The sequence below is a fragment of the Electrophorus electricus genome, chromosome 16 (assembly GCF_041902795.1).
Source record: "Electrophorus electricus isolate QZ-2024a chromosome 16, ASM4190279v1, whole genome shotgun sequence".
Lineage (NCBI taxonomy): Eukaryota > Metazoa > Chordata > Actinopteri > Gymnotiformes > Gymnotidae > Electrophorus > Electrophorus electricus.
Genome location: NC_137512.1, coordinates 14,927,539 through 14,949,914, shown reverse-complemented (window position 1 = coordinate 14,949,914; position 22,376 = coordinate 14,927,539). Strand labels below are relative to the sequence as shown.

At 37.1% G+C, this 22,376-nt stretch overlaps 1 protein-coding gene across 8 annotated transcripts; it reads right to left on the bottom strand.

The window, feature by feature from the left end:
* Positions 1-431: 431 nt before the first annotated feature.
* On the bottom strand, positions 432-22,186 carry st3gal5 (ST3 beta-galactoside alpha-2,3-sialyltransferase 5). Of its 8 annotated transcripts, XM_035532003.2 has the most exons (12): positions 21,962-22,186; positions 19,776-19,894; positions 18,226-18,441; positions 18,045-18,129; positions 17,790-17,861; positions 12,872-12,981; positions 11,957-12,133; positions 10,346-10,463; positions 3,381-3,718; positions 1,930-2,116; positions 1,605-1,763; positions 432-1,094 (listed from the first exon to the last, which is right to left on the bottom strand). In XM_035532003.2, exons 7-12 carry the CDS (start codon positions 12,076-12,078, stop codon positions 843-845), a joined length of 1,176 nt encoding a protein of 391 aa, XP_035387896.1. In that variant the 5' UTR covers positions 12,079-12,133; positions 12,872-12,981; positions 17,790-17,861; positions 18,045-18,129; positions 18,226-18,441; positions 19,776-19,894; positions 21,962-22,186; the 3' UTR covers positions 432-842. The 8 variants fall into 8 exon arrangements, with proteins under 8 accessions (XP_035387896.1, XP_035387894.1, XP_035387897.1 ...); XM_035532001.2 differs by lacking the exon at positions 18,045-18,129; XM_035532004.2 differs by lacking the exons at positions 18,045-18,129; positions 18,226-18,441.
* Between the last annotated feature and the right edge of the window lie 190 nt (positions 22,187-22,376).

Below are 22,376 nucleotides of genomic sequence, written 5' to 3'. Positions count from 1 at the left end.
GGGGTTGTGACCCAAATTGGGAGAATGGAGGTTTTTTTGGAAAACTTTAAATCAAACTCTCACATGACAAAGCAGCATACTTACAACCTGACTGGTATATGAAAGAATAAAAAGAAATTGTTCCTTCATTTAAATGTGTGCATCTGTTATTATAATTGTGATGCCTAGTTTTTTTTAGGTCTGACTGCCAGGGGCCTTAGACCACAGGGCCCATCAAAGCTCATCACTATGCAAGAACGAAATTCTAAAATATGTACAAATCACCAAATAAATTTAATATGTCCTCGGCCACTCAGGCCCACTGATCTTCTGGGGGCCACTGTGCCAGTCCACCCACAAGTAAAGTTCTCTTTTTGCAAATATATAACTAACCAATTTTGCATGCTAAAACATACAAAAATAAAAAACGAACAAGGAATACACATATGCAGTTGACTGTAGGTTTGTTGTGTATTGGTATTTTTCAGATAGCCAATGGACAAGTGCGTCTGCCAAATTCTGTAAATGTTCATTCAACCAGCAAAAAAAAAAAAAAAAAACCAAACAAACAAGTAATGGTAGCAATAAACACTTTCTGGGATAAACGGTGCAGTACAAGTCACTTCAGTACATGCACATTAATTACAACAAAAACACTGTATACAGTCTTTTGGCTATCAATACATCAGAGCATTATGCTAAGATTATGGTGATCTTAGTTTCTAATTTCGCATTTCAAAACACGATTGCATTTCTGAATCTTGATTTGACTTTGTACCTCCAAGATAATGTTAGCAGTGGTAATACTGTTCAAGTAGTCCTGCTCATACACAGGTCTTTGTCAGTTCAAAGTGGCATTAGCTTTAGCAGAAACTGCAGTGTACCCCTCCTGTAAGATCTGAAACGCTGCCTGCTTCAATCATTCTCTGGAGAACGGTTTTCTCACGCATCACGTTGTGCATGGTCTCCTTTAACATAGCTGTCATGGATACAGTGTCATAGTAATGCAATGGGGAATCCTTTTGGCTGAGGTTGTAGCCAAAGCCTGCTAAACTGATCTCATCACACAAATAGGTTGCCAAGTTGACAGCAGTCATCCCTATGGTAGGAATATTCTAAACATGAACACAAGAAAATAAGTGATCAGAATTCTATTAGCAGACCAGAACGTTTTAACCCATTCCTACCATTAAGTGTAAACTTTGTAATTTAAAAAATTATATATTCTTTGCCAGCTACATCAACCTTCAATAGTACAGCTTTAGCTAGCAAACAGAGTTTAGTTTTGAGACACATTTCATTTATTTATATGTTTCTTCTGGGTTGTATTTTCATCACCATGCTCATGCCCTTATGTCAAATAACATGGTACATCTCATTTGTGGCAAATTATGACCCTAAAGGGACGTATAGACTTATATTTGCATCTCCTGTGGAAGCCAGGAAAAAACAAACCAATACAGCTCCATAAGCATTTATCCAAGTGTCTCAGTGAGGGGCAAACGACAGCATGACATTACAGTTTTACTTTTAGTTCAAAACAAACTGTAACCATAAAATTATCTGGAATATTTGTGAAAGTAGACATGGACAGTATGTCTGTATTGTAAAGAGAGTGCATTTACCTGATCCCAACCCCAGAGCCGCTGCTTAGGTTTGGGGAAGTCAAGTAGGTCCAAGGCTGACTGCCTTATGATCTCCGGATTCAAGATACGGATCTTGGACTGTGCGACAGGAATATGGCCTGGCACCTTCTGCCAGAAAAACAGCTTGTCCCAGAATGACTGAAAGAAATGCAGGTGTTATTAATGTCTGTTAATATAGCATTATTTAGCCAGTTGTTATAAAATGGATTCCAATTTTATTACTTTTATATGGTTTCTAATCAATAATGTTAAATATTCTCATTTTAATAACATTTTATGGGTAAGTCGGCTCTCACAGACTCACAACTTTTGTTCCTGTGATCATAGCATGAAGCCAGTTGAAGTCCACAGACTTGTACATAACAGCCACAAACTGAAGCTGAGGATCCACATCTTCCCAAATCTTTGGGCTGCCTTCAGGATAGCTCATCCTGAAGGTGGTACGGTTCCCAACATCTCTACTGAATTCTTTCACGGGGCCACTGTTCAATCTGCCAAGTGATGAGAAGATATATTTTACTCAAGACCTGAAACAGTCATCCTGAAGCTCCCGACCTGCAAACTTGTCCCCACCTCAACAGTACATATTCTCACCCCTGCAGCACCTACATCCTTCTTTTCAATCTGTCCCTTGCTCAGTGTGGTGTTGCTGCTTAGTTCAAGACCTCTCTCATCACACCACTTCCTAAAAACAGAATCTCTTACCTGAATTACTATAGACCAGAGATGGATAGAGTAGCCAAAAAACTGTACTCAAGTCAAAGTATTTACTTTAAAATAATATTTACTCAAGTAGAATTAGTTATTTACATTACTACTTAAGTAAACATTAGAAAGCATCAGGTAAATAGTCTACTCAAATAGTGAGTTAGTTCACTGCATCTCATTTCATAATAAAAATAGGACTGCAATATCACAGCAATATGTAGGTAGTGCAAAGAAACAGCAAATCATGTTGAAAATGTAATTTCATTTAAATTAATTGTTAAAAGTAAGTAACATTTGAATGTACTGGCTGTTGGTTGTGGTACAATATTGTTTAAGGCTGATTTGGATTTTTGTGAAAAGTAGAACATCTTTTATGAAAATTTGGAAACTAAAGAAAAAGAACTCAACCAAACTCTTGGAACTTTAGAAGCCCACAGAACTAATGTTATGATTTAAACATCTACTTTTTCACAATGTCCGAAACATTACGTTTCCTGTTTCTCTGGAAACTCCTTTACTACAATTTTGAATATCTATCCATCCATCTCTCTGTATATATCAGTGACAACATTATTAACAGTGTAATATGTTTTTGCCTTGAAAGAATAACTCAGTATGGAGCATACATTGCTGGATGCTATGACAGTTCAGCTGCTGTATTTGCTGCATTTACATTTTTATCTGTAGATGCTGGTAGATAGTCTCATAGAAAACAATAATTAGCTAGCATACATATAAACTATCCTTGATGTCAAAATTACAACACTTAATATTGCATTAAAATATTTTTTAATCTATATTAATACTATAACTATGTAGTTTACTTCTTTATCATTTTCCATTTGATTATTTTATGATTTGTAGCAATGTAATTTTGTTCTTTTATGTAATTTAATGTACATTTAAAGTCTGCCTTTTGTGAAAGTGTACCTCGGTATAAAGCATTTATTTAATGATTAAAAATCATTACCAAAACATGATTAAAATGATCATTTCAGATGTTACAGTTCAGAACAAAAACAATTAATTTTTCAAATCTGGACTCACCTTAAGATGACATTGAACTGGTTTAGAAGAGGCCCAAGCTCCAGTCCTCTAAGTATGGCACCATTGCCAACCACAACACATCGGCGACAACCATGCCTACCAGTCTTCTCTGATGATGAAATGGGTATGATATTCAAGATATTCTTTATCTTGGGTTGTATGTCCAGTAATCCAAATGGCAGAGGATACCTGAACATTTGTTCTGTTAAGTTGCTGTTCTTTTGTAAAAAAGGCTCAGCCACTGGTGTGGAACTAGGAAACATCATCTCTATATTCTTTCTTGCAAAAGATGGTCGGCACTCTCTGGCCAACACACTTCTGACATAATTATGGACACGCTGAGGAAAAAAAAAAAAATCATATTTCAAGTTCTATAATTATATTGGTGTCTACATACACTAGGGTAACACAAAGTCATGACTTAAAATGCAGTGGCAAGCACAAACAAATGAATTAAAAAAAATTCAACATCTATTTTCAAGTAGCACTGGCCAAACAGCCTGGCTATTTACACCATTAAAGAAAAAAAGAAAACCAACACAAATGTGCATGGCTAATTGAGGCATTATCAAAATTATATTAGCAAACCAGCTCAGTTTGTCAACTCAGAGAGCTGCTTATGTTAACAGATAATTAAGAAATATTTTCTAAAACTAAGATCAGAGGCAATATTAATTCCAGCCTGTGGCAATATGTAGATATTTCTTATTAGCTTGTGCAAAATCTAACACCAGATATGTCCAAGCTAGTGTTAGTTAACTATCTAATATATCTTTTGGAATGGCTTAGCTCATTACTTATATATTTTTAATGGTAGTTCAGGCAAGACAAAATTTGTGTAAAAGCTAGTGATGGTATGATAAATGGTATTTAGTGACGTTAAAAGCTGGGGATAATTAGCCTTAGTTAATAAATAACATGGGTAGTAACTTGCCACTCAGAGGGTGTAATCACAATAACTCCCACCAGCTGTGATGTTATGCGCATATCTTCTACTGGTGGTTCTGGCAAATTGAGCCAATTGTATAAGATAGCATTATGTTAGCTAATTGTTAGCAGTTTCCTAATATTAGCTATGTATCTAGCTAATATTAGCAAATGCTAACATTACCTCTTATTTCCCTTTGGGAATTTAAGTGTTATCTTAGCTAACTTACCTAGCTAAGATTATTGGAGGTTCTTCTGAATTAAGATACTACAATCATAGATTTAAGCTAGTATTAGTTAACTTTTAGATAACTTAGTTAATAGATTGCTAAATAGGTAGCTATAGTTTATAAAGTTATACTTGCAGTGGTAGCATTACTGGCAAATTGATCTAGGACTGCATTGCATTGCCAATTTTAGGCTAATGAATGGGAGCATCCCATTTGCTGTCTAATTTATAGCTTTCTTAATCAAAGCCGCATGGAACTTCTGTGATTCTAGTATGGTCGACAATAGTTCAACTTCATAGTGATAGTTGAACCAAAAAGGTAAATAACTCAGCCCTTCAAAACCAAGTATTTAACCACTGAATGGGCCTTTGTTTGTATGCAAAGCTATTTAAAAATTTAGTTTATCCATGAATAAAGTGTGACTATGTCACTGTGATTTGATTCCCATGCAATTTACACATTAATGTGCAAATTCTTCATGCCAAAAAATACAGCATCAACAAACAGAAGAGTACAGCCTATGGTAGTAGGTATTAAATGTCTTGCCCAAGGGAACAGTGGCAGATTCATTTTATCCAAGATCCTGGTACTAATAACCCTCCACGAATACTGGAGTCATATTACCATGGTACATGAGATGTCAAACTAGTACCATCATTCTTGGACATCCTGTATGTTATAATTAGCAAGCAAGTAACAGTAAACAACTAGATGCTAAAAACTCAGTTATCTTAAAGTTATAGATCACTGCTTGGCAAAGAGTCACCTACCCAACCCCCCAAAATACCATATGGTGGTATTATTATTGTTGTTGTTGTTGTTGTTGTTGCTGTTGTTATTACTATTATAATTTACTTGTGGCCATCTGAACAAGAATATTTGTAATTGCCTAAAAGAGATAATTAGCACTGGTTGCCCAATGTCACAATTGGCCCCTCCTGGGGCCTTGCTATCTGCTACTCTGATTCTCGATTTGCCCTTTGGATGTGTTTGCCTCGCTGACTTTCTCTCTGGATTTTTACCTGAACTGTTTAGTAAGTCAATAACAAACAGTGGTATCTCAGTGGTTAAGGTACTTGACTAATAATGAGAAGGTTGCTGGTTCAAGCCTGCTGCTAAGCTGTCATTGTTGGGTACCTGAGCAAGACCCTCAACTTGTACTCAGTCATAATTGTAAGTCGCTTTGGATAAAAGGTGTCAGATAAATGTGTTCCTTTTGTCATCTGTGAGAGTCTGACCTGTCTTGCTACATGACAGAATACTTCACCTACATGCAAACCAGATTCGGAAGCCTTAACGAAGGCTATGGCAAGCCAAGGCCAACACCAGCAGGTTTTAGAGGGATTCACCTGATCCATGGAATCAGAAGAGCACCAGATTCCTATGGCTTAGCTCATGACACATTTACAGGCTTTAGGTCCCTCCTCCTTTAGACACAACACTCCTGTGTTGTCCCCTCATCCTGTGGTTTCAAGGAGAAATTTCCATGAATATGTCTGAGCTTTCTGATGGGATTTCTGAAAGGTGTCAGCATTTTTTGCTGCAATGTTCCATATTTTTCACTAATTCTGCTCCTAGTACTGATCATTCCAAGATATCTTTCCTGATTTCCTGGCATACAGGCAACTCTCCTGAATGGCCCATTGCTGTATGGAGTAGTTTTAATATGATGCCTCACAAACAGTTCCTAGATCAATTTAAGGCTGTTTTGATGACCCACAGTGGCCGAACCAGTGGGGAATTGCTTGCTAAATTACGTCAAGGCAATAGACCGGTATCAGAGTTCACCTGTGAATTTTGGACTCTAGGCACCAGCAGTGGCAGGAATGAACCTTCTCTCACTGGGACGTTTTGTAATGACCTTAATGAGGAAATATTGATGGAATTAGTCTGTAAGGATGAGAGGCTCTCCTCCTTGTCTATTCTGTTGTATCATGTTATGCGAGTATACTGTTTACAAGAGGCACAAATTCTGTTATACACTCACTCATCTCACACAAAGAGGACAGCAACCCTGAACCCTTACACCTCACACAAGAGGAGAAACAGAGACGATGCCGAGAGGGATGTTGTATGTACTGCGGAGTGGCTGGACACTGTCAGAAAATGCCCAGCTGTCTCACGCATAAACAAGGTACTGACCCCTGAACAGCATGTGGAGATTTCACCTCACAATTATGTGGTGAGTATTTCCACAAAGGGGTTGGTAACCAAATAATTTCTGATTCCTGCTATTTTGCACTGTCAGAGGTCTCTGTTTTTTTCAGCTCTGACTGACTCTGGAGTTGAGGGTAACTTCATTCACTATGCACCAATTAAAGAGCTTCATTGTGTTCTGGGGTACGCCAATTTCTACAGATGTTTTATTAGGAACTTTAGTACCATTGCTGCCTCTGTCACCAACCTATTGAAAGGCTCTGCCAAAACCCTCAGGTGGACTCCACAGGCCAAGGAAGCTCTTACATCCCTGAAGACAGCATTTACCTTTTTATCTTGCAACACCCAGATCCTTCTAGGCTATTTGTGGTGGAGGTGGATGCTTCAGAGACTGGGGTAGGAGCAATCCTCTTACCAGAGTCAGGTACCTTCAGCAAGTTACATCCAGTAGGATACTATTCACACAAGCTCTCTCCAGCAGAGAGAAACTACAGGATTGGTGAGAGAGAGTTGCTCACTGTCAAATTGGCCCTTGAACAGTGGTGACACTGGCTGGAGGGAGCAAATCATCCTTTCTTAGTACTGACTGACCATAAGAATCTGGAGTACTCAGGTAATGCTAAACAATCAAATCCTCGTCAAGCCTGTGGGTCTCTGTTCTACTTCAGGTTTATCTTTGTTACGACCCTAGGTGGGTCATTTTGTTTGTATCTCCTCTGTTTCAGGTTCTGTGTCTCGTCATCCATGCCTCCAACCATGCGCCACGCCAGGTGCTGACAGTCCTACGTGAGTGTGGTGCCCTTTGTGCTGATTGGTTGTCCCACCTCACACCACTATATATATCCCACCCGAGTGAGAAGAGGGGGCGGGGATGGAACTGCCTCTTACTTCCGCATACTTTGTTGAATTGTGACTGATTTGTGCCTTTGTGAATATATGTTTTTGTGGTTTTGAGTATGCAAGAGTTTGTGTTGGTTCCATTACGTCTGTGTAATTAGTGTGTGTTTCATTTTATAACTCTAGTTTTTGGACTAGACCTCCGTATTCTGACCCTGACTTTGTAACCCCGTTCTTAATCATCACTTATGTCCCGTACGTAAATTGGTTGCTGATGTAAATTGTGTACATAGTGTGTTATACTTACATAATTATTCTGTTGTTATATGTTTGCTCATAGTTTGGGAAGTAGGGAGGTGATGCCATTTCTTTTGAGCTTTCTTTTTGTCTTCTGTTTTGGTTCAGGGCAGGTTATTGTTTGTTTATGTCTATTATTTCTCTGGTAGGTAAGTTATCTGCTCTGTTTTCATTCTAGGACTTAATGTTTATTATTTTGGCACTGTCGTCTCCTGAAGTACACCCCTCTACAAAATAAATACCTCCTTTTTCTTTGTTATATCCTTTTCCTTGTCTCTCCTTTCCCTGTTATGATCAGGAGCCTAGATCGGGTTGTAACCATCTTCAATATCACTTATCATCCTGGAATCACTTATCATCCCGCAATACTAAAGCTGATGCCCTATCTTGAGTTTTTCAGGAAGACTAGATCTCACGCTCAGTTCTAGAGAACTTTCTACCACTGGAGGTAACAATCGCATCTATCTATTGGGGAATAGATACAGTGAGAAAGCTCTGGAGACTACAGAGGTGCCAACTGAATGTCCTATGGGTAAGAACAGTTCAGGGACCGACTCATAACTTGGGCCCACTCATCTTTGACTACAGGCCATGTGGAAGAACTAAAATATTAAGCAGCTGATTATCAATCGGTACTGATAGGAATCTGTAACCAGAGATGTACATTGGTTGGTTTCTTCTTGTTCCACCTGTTCTCAGTGTAAAACCCCCAAAGCCCTGACAGCAGGTAAACTGATGCCACTACCTGTACTGGAATGCCCTTGCTCTCATATTGCTATAGAATTTGTTACCAACTCACCATCTTCTGAAAGTTACACGACCATACTAACCATCACAGATCGTTTCTCCCGAGGAGTAAAGTTTGTCCCATTTACAGCCATATCTTCCACCTTCCAAACTTCAGAGGCATTGTTTAATAATGTGTTTTGTTATTATGGGATCCAAGAGGACATCCTGTTGGATAGAGGGCCCCAGTTCACCTCATACGTTTGGTCAGCATAGGAGTTTTTTGAAAGTATAGGAGTGTCTGTTAGCCTAACCTCTGGGTACCACCCTCAATCAAATAGACAGTGTAAACCCACTAAGAACTTAGGAAATTTCTGCGAATCTTTTGTTTTAACAACCCCAATGACTGGTGCCATTATTTAGTAGCCTTTAAGGATTTTAATAGCCTTTAAGGATTTTCCAGGGGTTTGCATTCTGCTGAGAGGCCCGAGGGAGTTTGGGTGGTCCCACCTTTTTTGGGGGGTACTCTGGAACCACCAGTACAGTTCCCAGAATCCTCCAGGGAGATCACCATCCCCAGAGTACTAATCTGTGCATCATTACAATCGCCTTTATATATGCTGCTCACAAGCTTCATTGCGAAGTATTGCCTCTAATTACTTGAGCATGCAGAGTGTAGTACATTGACCTAAGCTTTATTTGTGTATTGCCCTATTTAAGTTTCTAGTCCATTTACGAGATTGGCCTTGCATTTGTTACTCCTGTTTGACCCCGTCTTACTGCCTTGCTATCTGCTACTCTGATTCTGGATTTACCCTTTGGATGTGTTTGAGTCTCTGACATTCTCTCTGAATTTTTACCTGAATTGTTGGTTAATAAACTGTTTGCCTTTCGTCATTCACGAGCTTCTGACCCATCTTGCTGTGTGACAGCTGGTCACTGTAATCCATGCCTTGTTTGTGTTTTCTCTGCTTGTAGTTATTGTTAACCTAGCCTTTGTTGTGTTTTCTTGTCCTAGTTATTTGTGCATATCCCTACTTATGCAAGTCCTGTTATTCATTATAACCTGCCTCCCTTATCTGTTGCCGTGCATTTGTTTGTTTGTTTAAAATGTTTTGATGGACTTTCCGTGTTTGCTTTATGACCCTGTACTGTGATTATGACTCTGATGCCCTTAATAAATCTCGCTCTTCTCAGCGTATGCGTCCACCTCACAACTGCACCACGTTACACCGAAATAAAATATTTTCAAGATATGATAGTGTGATATTCTGATATTTTTAGACCATCTAAATGAGCATTTAAAAAAACACAACTTAAAAATAAGGTAATGATGAAAATTAATTGAATCATTTATTATAACCTTTTAAAATCTCTTTGTACAGCTTGTGTACAGTAGGTTTTGTTAAATAATATCAGGTCTCTCTAAATGTGCCAAATAGCCTACAGCTGTAATCTAAAGCAGTAGTGTACAAACTGGGAGTTGCAAGAATTTTGGGTGAGGGTGTAAGACTATCGGATAACTTTTATAACTTAAAATAAAAATAGTTGTGTAGATGATAAAGTCACAAACATGCTAGAACTGGCAGCAGAGGCTACAATGTAACTTGTTTAAAGCGTGGATACTTCATCCAAAGACTTTTTCATGCAGTCTATGACGCTGCCTGGAAAAATGAAGATTGCTGTAATATGACTTAGAGAATCCAAAAGGTGATGCTTACAAACTATAACCTACATTTGTGTGAGGTTGCTGAACATAGAAGGGAACAAATAAACAATAAATAATCTTACCTGTCGTTGACTGTGATCTGCAAATTTCACGCCATGTTTTTGATTTGTATCAGCAAGTAGTAGTATTAGAAGGCCAATGGAAATCAAGATTATGACCAAAAATAAAACAAACAATATCCTGTGGGATTAAATATCAGATTAGGTCTGTTAGGACCTAATGAACACATCCATCAAGAGTAGGGGTGTAACGATGCATTCAATATGGATTCACGATGCGATTTTATCATGATATTTTTAAAAAAAGGACAAATAACTTTTTATTTCTTCAGTGTAGAAACACTGCAAAAATGCAAATTTTTCTTATACATTTTAAACAAACAAACAAAAAAAATTTAGTCCCCTACAAGTAAAAGAAATTAGGAGCAGTTAATCCAATTTCATTCATCATCACAATGCACATTGTCACATTTCATTGAAATGCATTATGATACATCATTAAATCAAGAGTTTCTACCAATTGCATAGGTTTGCTCAGCTTTAAGTACACTTTCATTTGTTTTTTATGCATTCTCATTGTTATGCATTTGCATTCAGCAGTTATTTTTCTGAATTTACAGATTCTTTGGTATTGGTAATGCAAAGTTTCTGTGAGGATTTGACTCAATATGGTGGCAAAAGACAAAATATTAGAATTTTAAAAGCTGCCATTCAGAGTTCCTTCATTTACCTAAAGGTAGTACGAATTTAATATGGATTTATGAAAAAATGGTACAATGAAATCTGGCCATACACTGGTGACAGCCAAGGGCTCCTGCTCTTATGGGATAGTGGATCTCTTTGGCATTATGACACATTTCTGAGAAATAGAAATACTGTCTCCAAGCCCATTAACGACATTAAAACTTTAAAATTAATTTTTGAAAAAAATGGCACAGTAGAATCTGTCAAAATTTGCACTGGTGACAGGCAAAGGCTACCACGCTTTGGTTAGTATAACTGTTTTGGCAATATGGGGAAAAAAATTAAAAATCAGAGAAATAGATAACCATACTTTCTATGCATTAAATGGACATTTAAACATCATTATAAATACAAGGGCTTCAATATAGATTTATTAAAAACTGGTACAGTAGAATCTTTTCAAACTTGATCTGGTGATAGGGGTCACCACTCAATTGGAAGTGGAGTATTTCAGCAGTGGAGTACCCTCTGCCCTGAACATTTGCAACATTTCACTTCATTCAGTGTTCACCGTCTTAGCTGGCAGTCAAACTATAATAAACATTTTGGAGAGTGCTTATTAAGATATTTAAATGTATTTCTAATTGTGTATAATGTAATGATGCAAGTAAACTACAGACTATATTTGTACTTACAAAAGTAGTAAAAGTGCATGTCTACACCAAAGCTCTTCATAAATACGACAGTCGTTTTTTTTTTTTCTTTGCTTAGGGTGCCTTAGTTTGCAGTGAACAGCGAAATACCGTAAAACCGCGCATATAACTGAATTCGGATTAAAAACGCGGATTACGACCAAAAATCGCGGATAATTTGACCGCGGTCAAAAACTTGTTGTCAAATTGATAACATTAACGCTAGCTTTCAGAGTCCTGTTAACGTAAGACAACAAGTTAAATCTCCCATTAGCAAATGTAACCGATTGTTACTTACGTTGGATATCTTATAGCTGCGTTGAGCGTGCAGGCATTTTTGTTTATCGGCTTCATCGGCGCAGGCCTCGAACGATGTATAAAAATGGCACCAATCGGCCCGATTAATTGGCCTGTCGTCATATCGGTCGATCACTACACCTGGTACTCCTGGACAGTCCAATGCACTACTGCACTACTGCAAGGGGGGAAAACAAAACAAAACAGCCAAACATGCTTAGAATTCCGTGCCTGAGCAGTGTAAACGTTCCATGTCAAACCATGTTCATGGGGAAAGAAAGAATAACGGTTGCTGTCTGTACACATCACAATTTGGCCCTTTAGTGTAATAGAGGCTCCTCTAAAAGCATCTGGTATACAGTTGTATAGTTGGTTATGAGTGTTAAAGTAATGGCTAATATACCATCAGGTTATTTCATCCAGTGGAAGGAAAAAGAACCCAGGCAACCTAAGTTTTGCCATATTGCAATCAGACGCAGGAGTTGCCGTGGAAGCACTGTCATAAAATGTGGGTTTATATTTACGCAAAGATAGCTTTGTTTAACGTGTTTCATGTGGACAATTTGTTACTGGTTCACATGGGATTTGCTTTGTGTGTACAAGAGGTTCATTTTTCAAGTACCTGTATATAGTGTTGTTTGATTTGACTTTATTCATTATAAGTAAAACAAATTTTGAAGATAATACTTTATTTACTTGTAATACACTGGGAGTGGAGAGAGGTCACTTGGATCACGGTCATTATTTCAAGGTATGACCACTTTATGCACAGACAGCTGGCCCGTTCATAATGTAAACAATATAGAAAGCAATAGAAGTAGGGATTCTTTTATTATCTGAATTTATTTTTAAAGCTTGTTGCAAAAAAAAAAAAAAAAAAAAAAAAAAAAGTGATTTGGGTATGTCTACTACTTACCTCAGAAAAAAATGATATACTGGTATTGCTTTCCCCATACTGACAGTACACATTTGAATCCCATTTTCACCTCCGCAGCAGACAGCCACCACCTTCCCATTTGGTCATACCTATATAAAAAAGTTAAACAAACCCATGACTTGCACTAGTTACCAAATGCCTGAAGTCATTATTCCTGCAAAAGAATTACATTTTTTTGCCCAAGGTAAACAAGCATAAAAACATGGTGGTTTCAAAATATGAGATATCCAGAAAATTACAAAGAAATATATTAAACATGAATGTTTGGGGAAAGAGAAATACCATTAGCTAGTGTGGAACTGGAACCTGGAAATGAGTAAAAATGTAAGCATACAGTAGCCTAAATAAAGTTTACATTTCATTTAGATATCCTATTCATTTAAATGTGCAGGTGTAATTTTCATTGGTAAGGGTCATGTATATGTATTTGTTTACTATTTCACTAGCAGCAACTGCCAACAAGTAGTCTTTAATGAAAGAGCATACAAAATGTGTGGAAGAAAAAAAATCTTTATCTCCCATTCTGCAAAAGGGGTACACCAACAGGACAGATTTAACAGTACAATGCATCTGTCTGTGGCACCATCAGAAAAAGTTAAAATACTATTAACTACTCCAAATGTTTTGTCTTTCAGAAGCAGAATAGTGCTATTTGACCTCACTGGTCTTGTGTAATCTGTTAAATGAATGGCCTGACAATTGACAATAAGACATCTATAAATATCACACCAACAGGCACACTGAATAACATCCTCCTTTTCTCTTCCTCAAAACTGAACTGAGACACAACAGCAATTCAAAGTATACAAATGTTACCTTATTTAATGTTAGTCTAGTTTGGCCAGTTCAGGCATACTTATGCAAAAATCCAGTGTGTTGTCACTAATTGTATTCATGCTGGCAAATATACTGGAATAGCGTTCAACATAATTAATTTGTTTACATTTTGCAGTTCCCTTTGCATTTTTTTTACAAGTTGAACAATGTGGAGGTTTGTGCAACTGTCCAAGGATATGCATCACCAGACCATCACTGACCTACCACCAAACCAGTCATGCTGGATGATGTAGCAGGCAGCATAAAATTCACGATGTCTCCCGACTCTTTCACATCTGTCGCGTGCCAAGTGTGAACCTGCTCTAATCTGTGAAGAAAAGTGACAATGGCAGACCTGACAATTGTGGTGCTCTCTGGCAAATGCTAATCAACCTGCATGGTGGTGGCTGAGAAAACAGGTCCCACTAGAACATACTGGGCCCTCTTACCACTCTAAAGTAATCCATTTCCGATAGTTTGGTCAGAAAAGACACATGCCAGCTAGAGGTTATTTTGTAGGGCTCTGGCAGTGGTTATCCTATTCCTCCTTGCACAAAGGAAGAAATACAAGTCCTGTTTCTGGCATGATGCCTTTCTATGGCCCTGTCCAGCTCTCCTTATGTAATGAATCATGAACTGTGATCTTCTCCACATTCCTGAGACTGTGCTGAGATACAGCAAACCTTTTTGGCACATATGGATGTGTCATTCTGGAGGAGCTGGACTACCTCATGCTACCAGTAGTGACGACACTAGCAATAGGGAAATTGGGAAACTACTGTACTTTAGAGAAGAATCATTCAGGGAGGATAAGGAGAGAACTGTGGGCACCACCTGCAAAAACATTCCCTTTTTGTGGGTTGTCTTGCTGTTGCCTCTCCAGTACACCTGTTGTCACTTTAATTTGTACCAAAGCAGGTGAAACTGATTCACAATCACTTATGCTTTACAACTGGACAGATTGATATTCCTAAAGTTTAATTGACTTGTATATAAATCCAAAAGATTTTAGGTGAGTAACTGCAGTGAGATGTAGAGATTTTTCAAACTGAAGTGAAGTACACAAGGATTCCAGAGAAACAGGAAATTTTGGAAAGAGGTCCTTCATCAGCTGTGCAAGCAAAAAGTTTCTGAATTTGTAAGAGGAAACAGAAGGTGTAATCAGCTTTACAGCAGAGAAACCAAGAGAAGGCTTAGTGAATTAAGGATTTGTTGTTTCCAAGGGCAAGGCATTATAATACTAATGGACATTGCATTAATGACATATCTGTTTGCATTGCCAGTTGTTGCTATGGCAGAAGTGAAGTTATTAAACTCAAAGAAAAAGAACTGGTCTACACCCTTGGAACTTTAGAACCCCATGAAATGAATGTTACATCATCTACCTTTCAAATTTAAACTGGTACCTCAAATATAAACTGGTTATAAATGTCATATTTATATTGCTGAAATTTACATTCACATTCATTGTGCTGCAAATATGATTATTTAGATGTTTGTGCAGTTTGTTCAAATTACATTTTATTATATTTTAGGGTAATTCACGTTTTCAGCCTCTGTAAACACACCTCAGGCAACAGCTGGTAAATTTATTGCCGATAAAAACATGAAGGATGAATCATATCTTTGAAAGGGATGGATCTGTGAGATATACAGATGCAACTCAATAAATTAGAATATCATCGAAAAGATAATTTATGTCAGTAGTGCAATTCAGAAAGTGAAACTCGTATATTATATAGATTCCTTACACACAGAGTGATCTATTTCAAGTGTTTATTTCTTTTAATGTTGATGATTATGGCCTACAGCCAATTAAAACCCAAAAGTCTTTATCTCAGAAAATTAGAATATTGTGAAAAAGACTTTTGGGTTTTCATTGGTTGTAGGCCATAATCATCAACGTTAAAAGAAATAAATGCTTGAAATAGATCACTCTGTGTGTAATGAATCTATATATGAGTATCCCTTTTTGAATTGAATTACTGACATAAATTAACTTTTCGATGATATTCTAATTTATTGCGATGTGCCTGTATATAATATAATGCTATTTAATTATTAATTATTCTACAACTGTCTAGTACTAATACCAAGCCATAAATAATCTTTATGTTATGTTTGCAGTAGAAATAAACAAACATAACCAGAAAGTGCAAGCTTCAGAAAAAGAAAATGTACTTTTTTTTTTTTTTTTTACATTTTTTAAAAATATACCACATTTACTGTATGAGTATAGGTTTCAGAGTATAGAACTTCAGTTTAAATTTAAATATGGCAAGATTGTTATTATTAAAGATAATATGGTGGTATTATTTATTTATCCAATTTGTTTTTATGCTTTGTGGTACGTCTCAGATTTTACTGATTCTATTTATATATGCTTGTGGAATTAAAAACTGATTTTTAAAAAAATTATTTTATACAGATGCACATTGATGAAGGGGTTTACATCAATATATACACCAGTGGAAGAGAATCCAAGGGAGCATGAAGGACAGTTTGTTTGTACAGGATCTGCAGGATGCATTTGGGGCACAGACAAGCCTTAGTCTGGAAGGTAAAAATGTCTGACAACAAAGGCAACCCCTAGGCCCCCTCTGACTCCTCACATACTTAAAATATTAAAGAGTAAGTAAGAAAGCCAAAAAAAAAAGAATAAGAATCTGAAAACATAAAAATCATGGAGGATTATAGAATGGGGGAAAAAAAAATCAAGTGTTCATTTAAAAAAATAAGCAATTTTTGATTCCACTTAATTTTTGACAGTCAAAAACCCTATTCAGACAGGATTAGTTAACAATTGGAGAGGTAGGGAAATCTAATTTCTCTTCAATACAATACAGACCTGAGGTCCAGAGCAGGACAATTTGGACATTATATAACAGGAAAAGAAATCCAAGACATCAAGGAAAGTGAATCAATAACTAAGTACATTATTTTTTATTTAATAAATGTAATTATTACATTGTTTATTAAACTTAGTTTGTTAAAAAAAAATTACTAAGGGAGCTGTTAAAGTATATAGTTGAAGTAGTATCGTTTTTTTTAGTTTTCAAATGTCTTTTAAAAATGTGTCTTACAGTTGCCTATTTGGTTCAGAATCTGATAAGAGTGAAATGATCTGTTAATTGATGGTAAAGCCAGGGCACGTGTGTTCACACATGTTAAACCCCTCCTACATATCCTACACACCTAATTTAACCTCACTAACAACCCATTGATGATGTAATAGGAAAAACAACAAAATGTTCCAGACAGGGAAATTCCATGATCAGGGTTTGGAAACAGTCTATTCTGGTTACGTCAATTGACCATTTACATCTGCTATGAGTTCCCAAAAGTTAATTTTAAATGAAAATGACTAGCTATAAACCATTTACAGAATACCTGCTAAGAGCTGGTTTTATACAATCAAACCACATGTGGAAAACCAGCTACCAGCTAGACTTAGTTGGTTTAGCCAGTTACCAGATATAAACCAGTTATAACGTTCCAACCAGTCTGACCATCTTAAGATGGTATGGTTTTTTTCCCTCAAATTTGACAAAATTCAGCTAGTCAGCTAATACCCATACGATAACCATAAAGAGGGTAACGACAGTAAACAGCATATAAACTGTTTACCTGCCGTTACATTGTTGCCAGCAAATCGATATAATATAATTTGATACAAATATGCTGTCAGTGGTCTGTTGGTAATGCTGTTTATGTTGCTTTTGGCCAAAATATACCTTATAGCTAGAATTTATAACGGCGTTTAATGCACAGTAATGAAAATTAACTTCCGACCATAACCTAGCAGTCTATAAACGTTGACGTCTAGACTACAGTACTGGACTAGCTAAAAAATAGTAACATTTTGTATTTACCATGCAATAGCCTAGGCTATTCCTTTAACTTATGCAGCGAACGCTACGTCTAGACTAGGGATTTACAAGGGATTTACAAACATTTTTAAAATGGCGCTGGATAACGTTAGCGATTCAAGAGGCCAAACTAGCTATTCATAAGGTTTCACTGGCTACTTGCAAAACTATAACCTGTTATATAAGATACACTGGTTATTTTTGTAACCTACCTTTATCAAAATCGGACCTGTAGGCTCTTTTATTTTCCAGATGGCTTTTTCTTTTAGGTTCTTTACGATAATCTGGAAAAAGGACAAAAAATACATTAGCTGCACTCATGAGATTAGCACATGAGAAACAGCACGAAGCGGAAGAAGGGTGATACATATTCATGTAAGACAGAAGTCATCAAGCAGCCCTCACAATGTATCACACACATCATCCACACCGCACTCTCTCTCCCTGATATCTGAAGTATACCGCACCTCCTTACTCTTGCTTGCCGCAACTATCCCTAACAGTGCAGGGTATACGTATGTCATTCTTGGTGCGATTCAGGCGCTGCTAAATCTGTAATTCAGGATAGGGAATTAGACGTCCCGTTATCTGGGAAAACATTGATTACGGTAGGGGCCACTGGACACACTACCCTAGAACATTACTCACCCCCTCTCCTTTGCCAAAGTGAAGGGGGTCGAAATTTCACCCATGCATTCTTAATGTCCACAGTGTGTCCAGTAAATCTTTTGGGATGAGAGTTGATGCGCAGACTGCATCGTACTTGAGGCCAAACTTCTCAAGGTTACAAGACATGTAGAGGTGGTAGAAGAACACGGGGGATGGCAGGAACAAGCTTCCATTCCTCTTCCTGAGTCCCCCCTCCTAAAAAAAGGTTCCCAATGTGTTGTGGGCACAAGGGAAGAATGATGTAGGCTTGATTAAAGGGCTAGCACCAGTAAGAATCACACCCAAGTCAGATTACAGGCCCAAGCAACATCAGTATGCCCTGAAACCAGAAGCCATAGAAGGCATTAAACTAGTGTTCAAAGACCTCATGGACGCAGGAGTGATAGTGCCATGCCCAGATTCGCCTGTACAAACACCAATTTTCCCTGTTAAAAAAACAGGTTGTAAGTCCGGGTTGTTCCTTCCATAGAAATGTATATATATGAATTTAACATCATCCTTCTCTTTTCTGTTCACAGAAGGTATGATTTTTCCCCCCTCCGGTTTGTTTATTGGGTTTTGAGTTATCATGTTTTACAAAATGATCACTGGCTTATGTACAAGTGACTATGATGTAAACTATTATATATATATATATATATATATATATATATATATATATATATATATATATATATATATATATATATATATATATATATATATATATATATATATATGATAAATATTTAGATATCAGTTAACAAGATGTGTATATTGGTGTTTACAAACAAAGAAGTGCATCTCAACAGTAACATACAATATACAGTGCGATGACGCAAAAAGCAATTACTAAAGTATGCACTAACCTTACTAAAAAAGACCAACAGAAGAAAAGAAAAAAACTCAATCCTGACTACATCTGAATAGATACATATCACACAACCCCCCAGGAGAGAATCGTAAATATATATATTTTAAAACTTTTTAAAAAATTTTAAATCCTCCACACTGCAACTTGTGGTGGGGTCCCTTAATTATGCATTATGCCACTGCTACCAATATGAGTCACTCTGGATTGTCAACTCTTTATGTGTTAACATTTTTTTTAAAACACATTTTGCTCTAAGTGGTCAATGAGTCTCTGATGATATTTGAATTTCTCCTGTTTGGAGCACCGAAGAACCTCTCTAACCCACTGAGAGTGAGAAAGGGGCAGGAGATTTCCACCCCAGCAAAATCAAGTGCCTAGCTAAAAGAGTGGTAATTGTTAGAAGATTTGCTTTACATTTTGGCAATGATTAATTTAAGAGGATGAGACCAAAAAGGGCAGTGACTGCATGTAGTTTGAGGGGAGTCCCATCCGAAATTGCCTGTAGCCTGGGCATAACTTTGGACAACCAGTTGTCGTTCTCAACTCATGTTTCAAATCTAACCCGGCCTTGCAGATTTCTCCTTTGTAACATACGAAGGATTCGGCCCTTTCTCTCGCAGGAAGCCACCCAGGTGCTTGTGCAGTCTCTTCTGATAGCTAGACTACTGCAACTTACTACTTGCTGGTTTTCCTCTAAGCACCATCAAACCTCTACAACTTGTCCAGAATGCAGCAGCACGACTGGTCTTCAATCTTCCGAGGTTCACAGGTTACTCCTTCATTGGCTTCCAGTAGCTGCAAGCATCAGATTTAAAACCTTGAGGACAACTGACACTGCTCCCATATTAACTGACTAAATTAGAATTTATTGTAGGATATTATGTTGTTTAACAAACTCTAGCACTTATTGTTTATTGCACTTATTGTTTAAGATAAACCTTATGCATTTTGTACTTCTAGGAATGAGCACTGATCCCTGTATTTCTACAGTATTCTAGTTCTTTGGTATGTTGGTATCCTAGTACTGTACTAGGATATATTCTATTAGTAATTGACAAAGCACTTTTGCTAAATGATGTAAATGTACATGTAATACTCACTGAGATGGTATTAAAGATATCTAACCAATAATAATGTAAGGACAGACATGACCAAAACATATGTGGACATGTGGCAGGCGCTGGTGATACCAGTCACAAGTGGGATAAACATAAAATCTAAATAACCCGAATTTTGTTAAGTAAGTGCAGCACCCAATTTTACATTGGATCATGTTAACATAACCAGTCAATCATAAAACAGTACTCACTTATCTAGCTAATCACAGCACAATGTCAGTCATCTCAGTGAATCAGGATTACAGTGTAAAGTACCATTTTACAAGACGTGTTATACACAGACATTTACCTGTATTTGTAAAATGAGTTTATAATGAATGTGCAAAAGCTGCAGAGTGCATAGCGTTAATCTTTGTGCTGGGCTCGGTTATATGAAAAACTCAGTGCTCAGATCGAGAAACAGTTATGTATGATGTATGTATGATCCTTCCTTTGCAATCTGAAATAGCAAAGATGTGTGAAAAACTAGTCCTAGTGCCTATTTATCTCAGTGTATTGTGAATTTGGAGACAAAACGGGATTGTTAAATAAGGTAGAATGAATGAGATTGACGATTTAAACTAATAATGAATGCTCATTGGGAGGGGATAAAAAACATTTAAGGGAGGGCACAGCCCCCCTAAAACAAGCCTAATGATGCCCATGCTGCCATACACTTCGTAAGCATACAAAGGTAAATCATGCAGATAATAATAAAACAGGCCTAATGACCCTCCTGTCTTGCACTACTAGAGCAAGAATTAACACACGCATAATGACATTGCATTTTTGTCTGGAAGCTTGTTAAGTAACCATATAATGATGAGATCCTGCTAAAATATCAACCTTCTAATGACTCTTCTATACAGCCTGTTAGAAAACCAGATAGTTCATAGTGATAGTTGTTTACATAGCTCAGTTCATGATCTCTTAAAATATCATACATAATACAACCCCCTTATCTGATCACATTGTATCATCCATATGTCCTAAGCCTTTATTTACTAGAGAGCTCAATAGAACCAATATTTAGATCTGACATTCCATGCCTTGATCAGCCCACCTCCAATATTTTTGTAGAGAAAACCAAACCTTTTTAATCTATTCCACACTCCAGAGCCTATCGAGAAAATGTATAAATATGCTTAATATTTGTGTTCCTACATCTTCAAATAATTCTTCATCAGCAAATAATGTGTATAAGATTTTTTATTATTTTCAAGACAGATGCTTGATACTGATCTTAGATGTTTGTTAGAGCGTATGAATGCAAAGAAATGAATTTTGGTTATGCTCATATATTCTAACAACAATATAGCCAGATATTCCCTGGCATTATTATAGGGAAGGGGCACGCACTGTTTGTGGGGGAGAGGGGTCATAAATAAATAAGTCATATAGATTTTAAAAATTAATACACATTTTTAAATGGGCCTCCACCCTGTCTCTTGCGCTCAGGTCCCAGAATTGCGTATTAAATCAATGCCTGGCAAGTATTCTATCTGAAATGTTATTATTTCTAAATAGTTTTAGTCATATACATAATATATCTCAGCTACAAGTGCGTAATCTATAGTCCAAAAACCACATGTAGTAGCGCAATTTTCGTATTTTGTGCGCGTGGTCACGGCACGGGGGCTAATATGGTACAACACAAACCGTAACACAAACCACTGGCAATAGAAAAAAAAAAAACGCTTTTACAATAACACTTTTACTAACAACAGCATTAAGGCACTAAAACAAGCGTGACAACATAGCCTACCTTGAAAATGCAGACTGATCCACCATCATCCGACTTTTGATGAATTTAGAGAGAAAAAAAGAACAATTAGCACCATCAAATATATCGCTTCGCCTGCTAAACATGAATATGCAAATATGCGATTTAGAGTGGAAGACGGGGAATGTTTTAAATTCTAACAGCCATCTGTGTATTTACATTCTGCAAACTCCATAACTAGACTGAGAAACCTAGTTGTTCTGTCGATTTATCCTACCTCTCGAGCGAGCTGCTGCACATGCGCACATCACAATTACGTCAGGTTTTAAATCGTCAGAACGCTGGTCCCATCTATAGGGAAAGCTCCGAATAATATTTAGATCTAATTAGGATGCTAGGTTGTAGTTAAAATGCATATTTGTCCTTGGATCTTATTATTCTGAATATTAAATTAAAA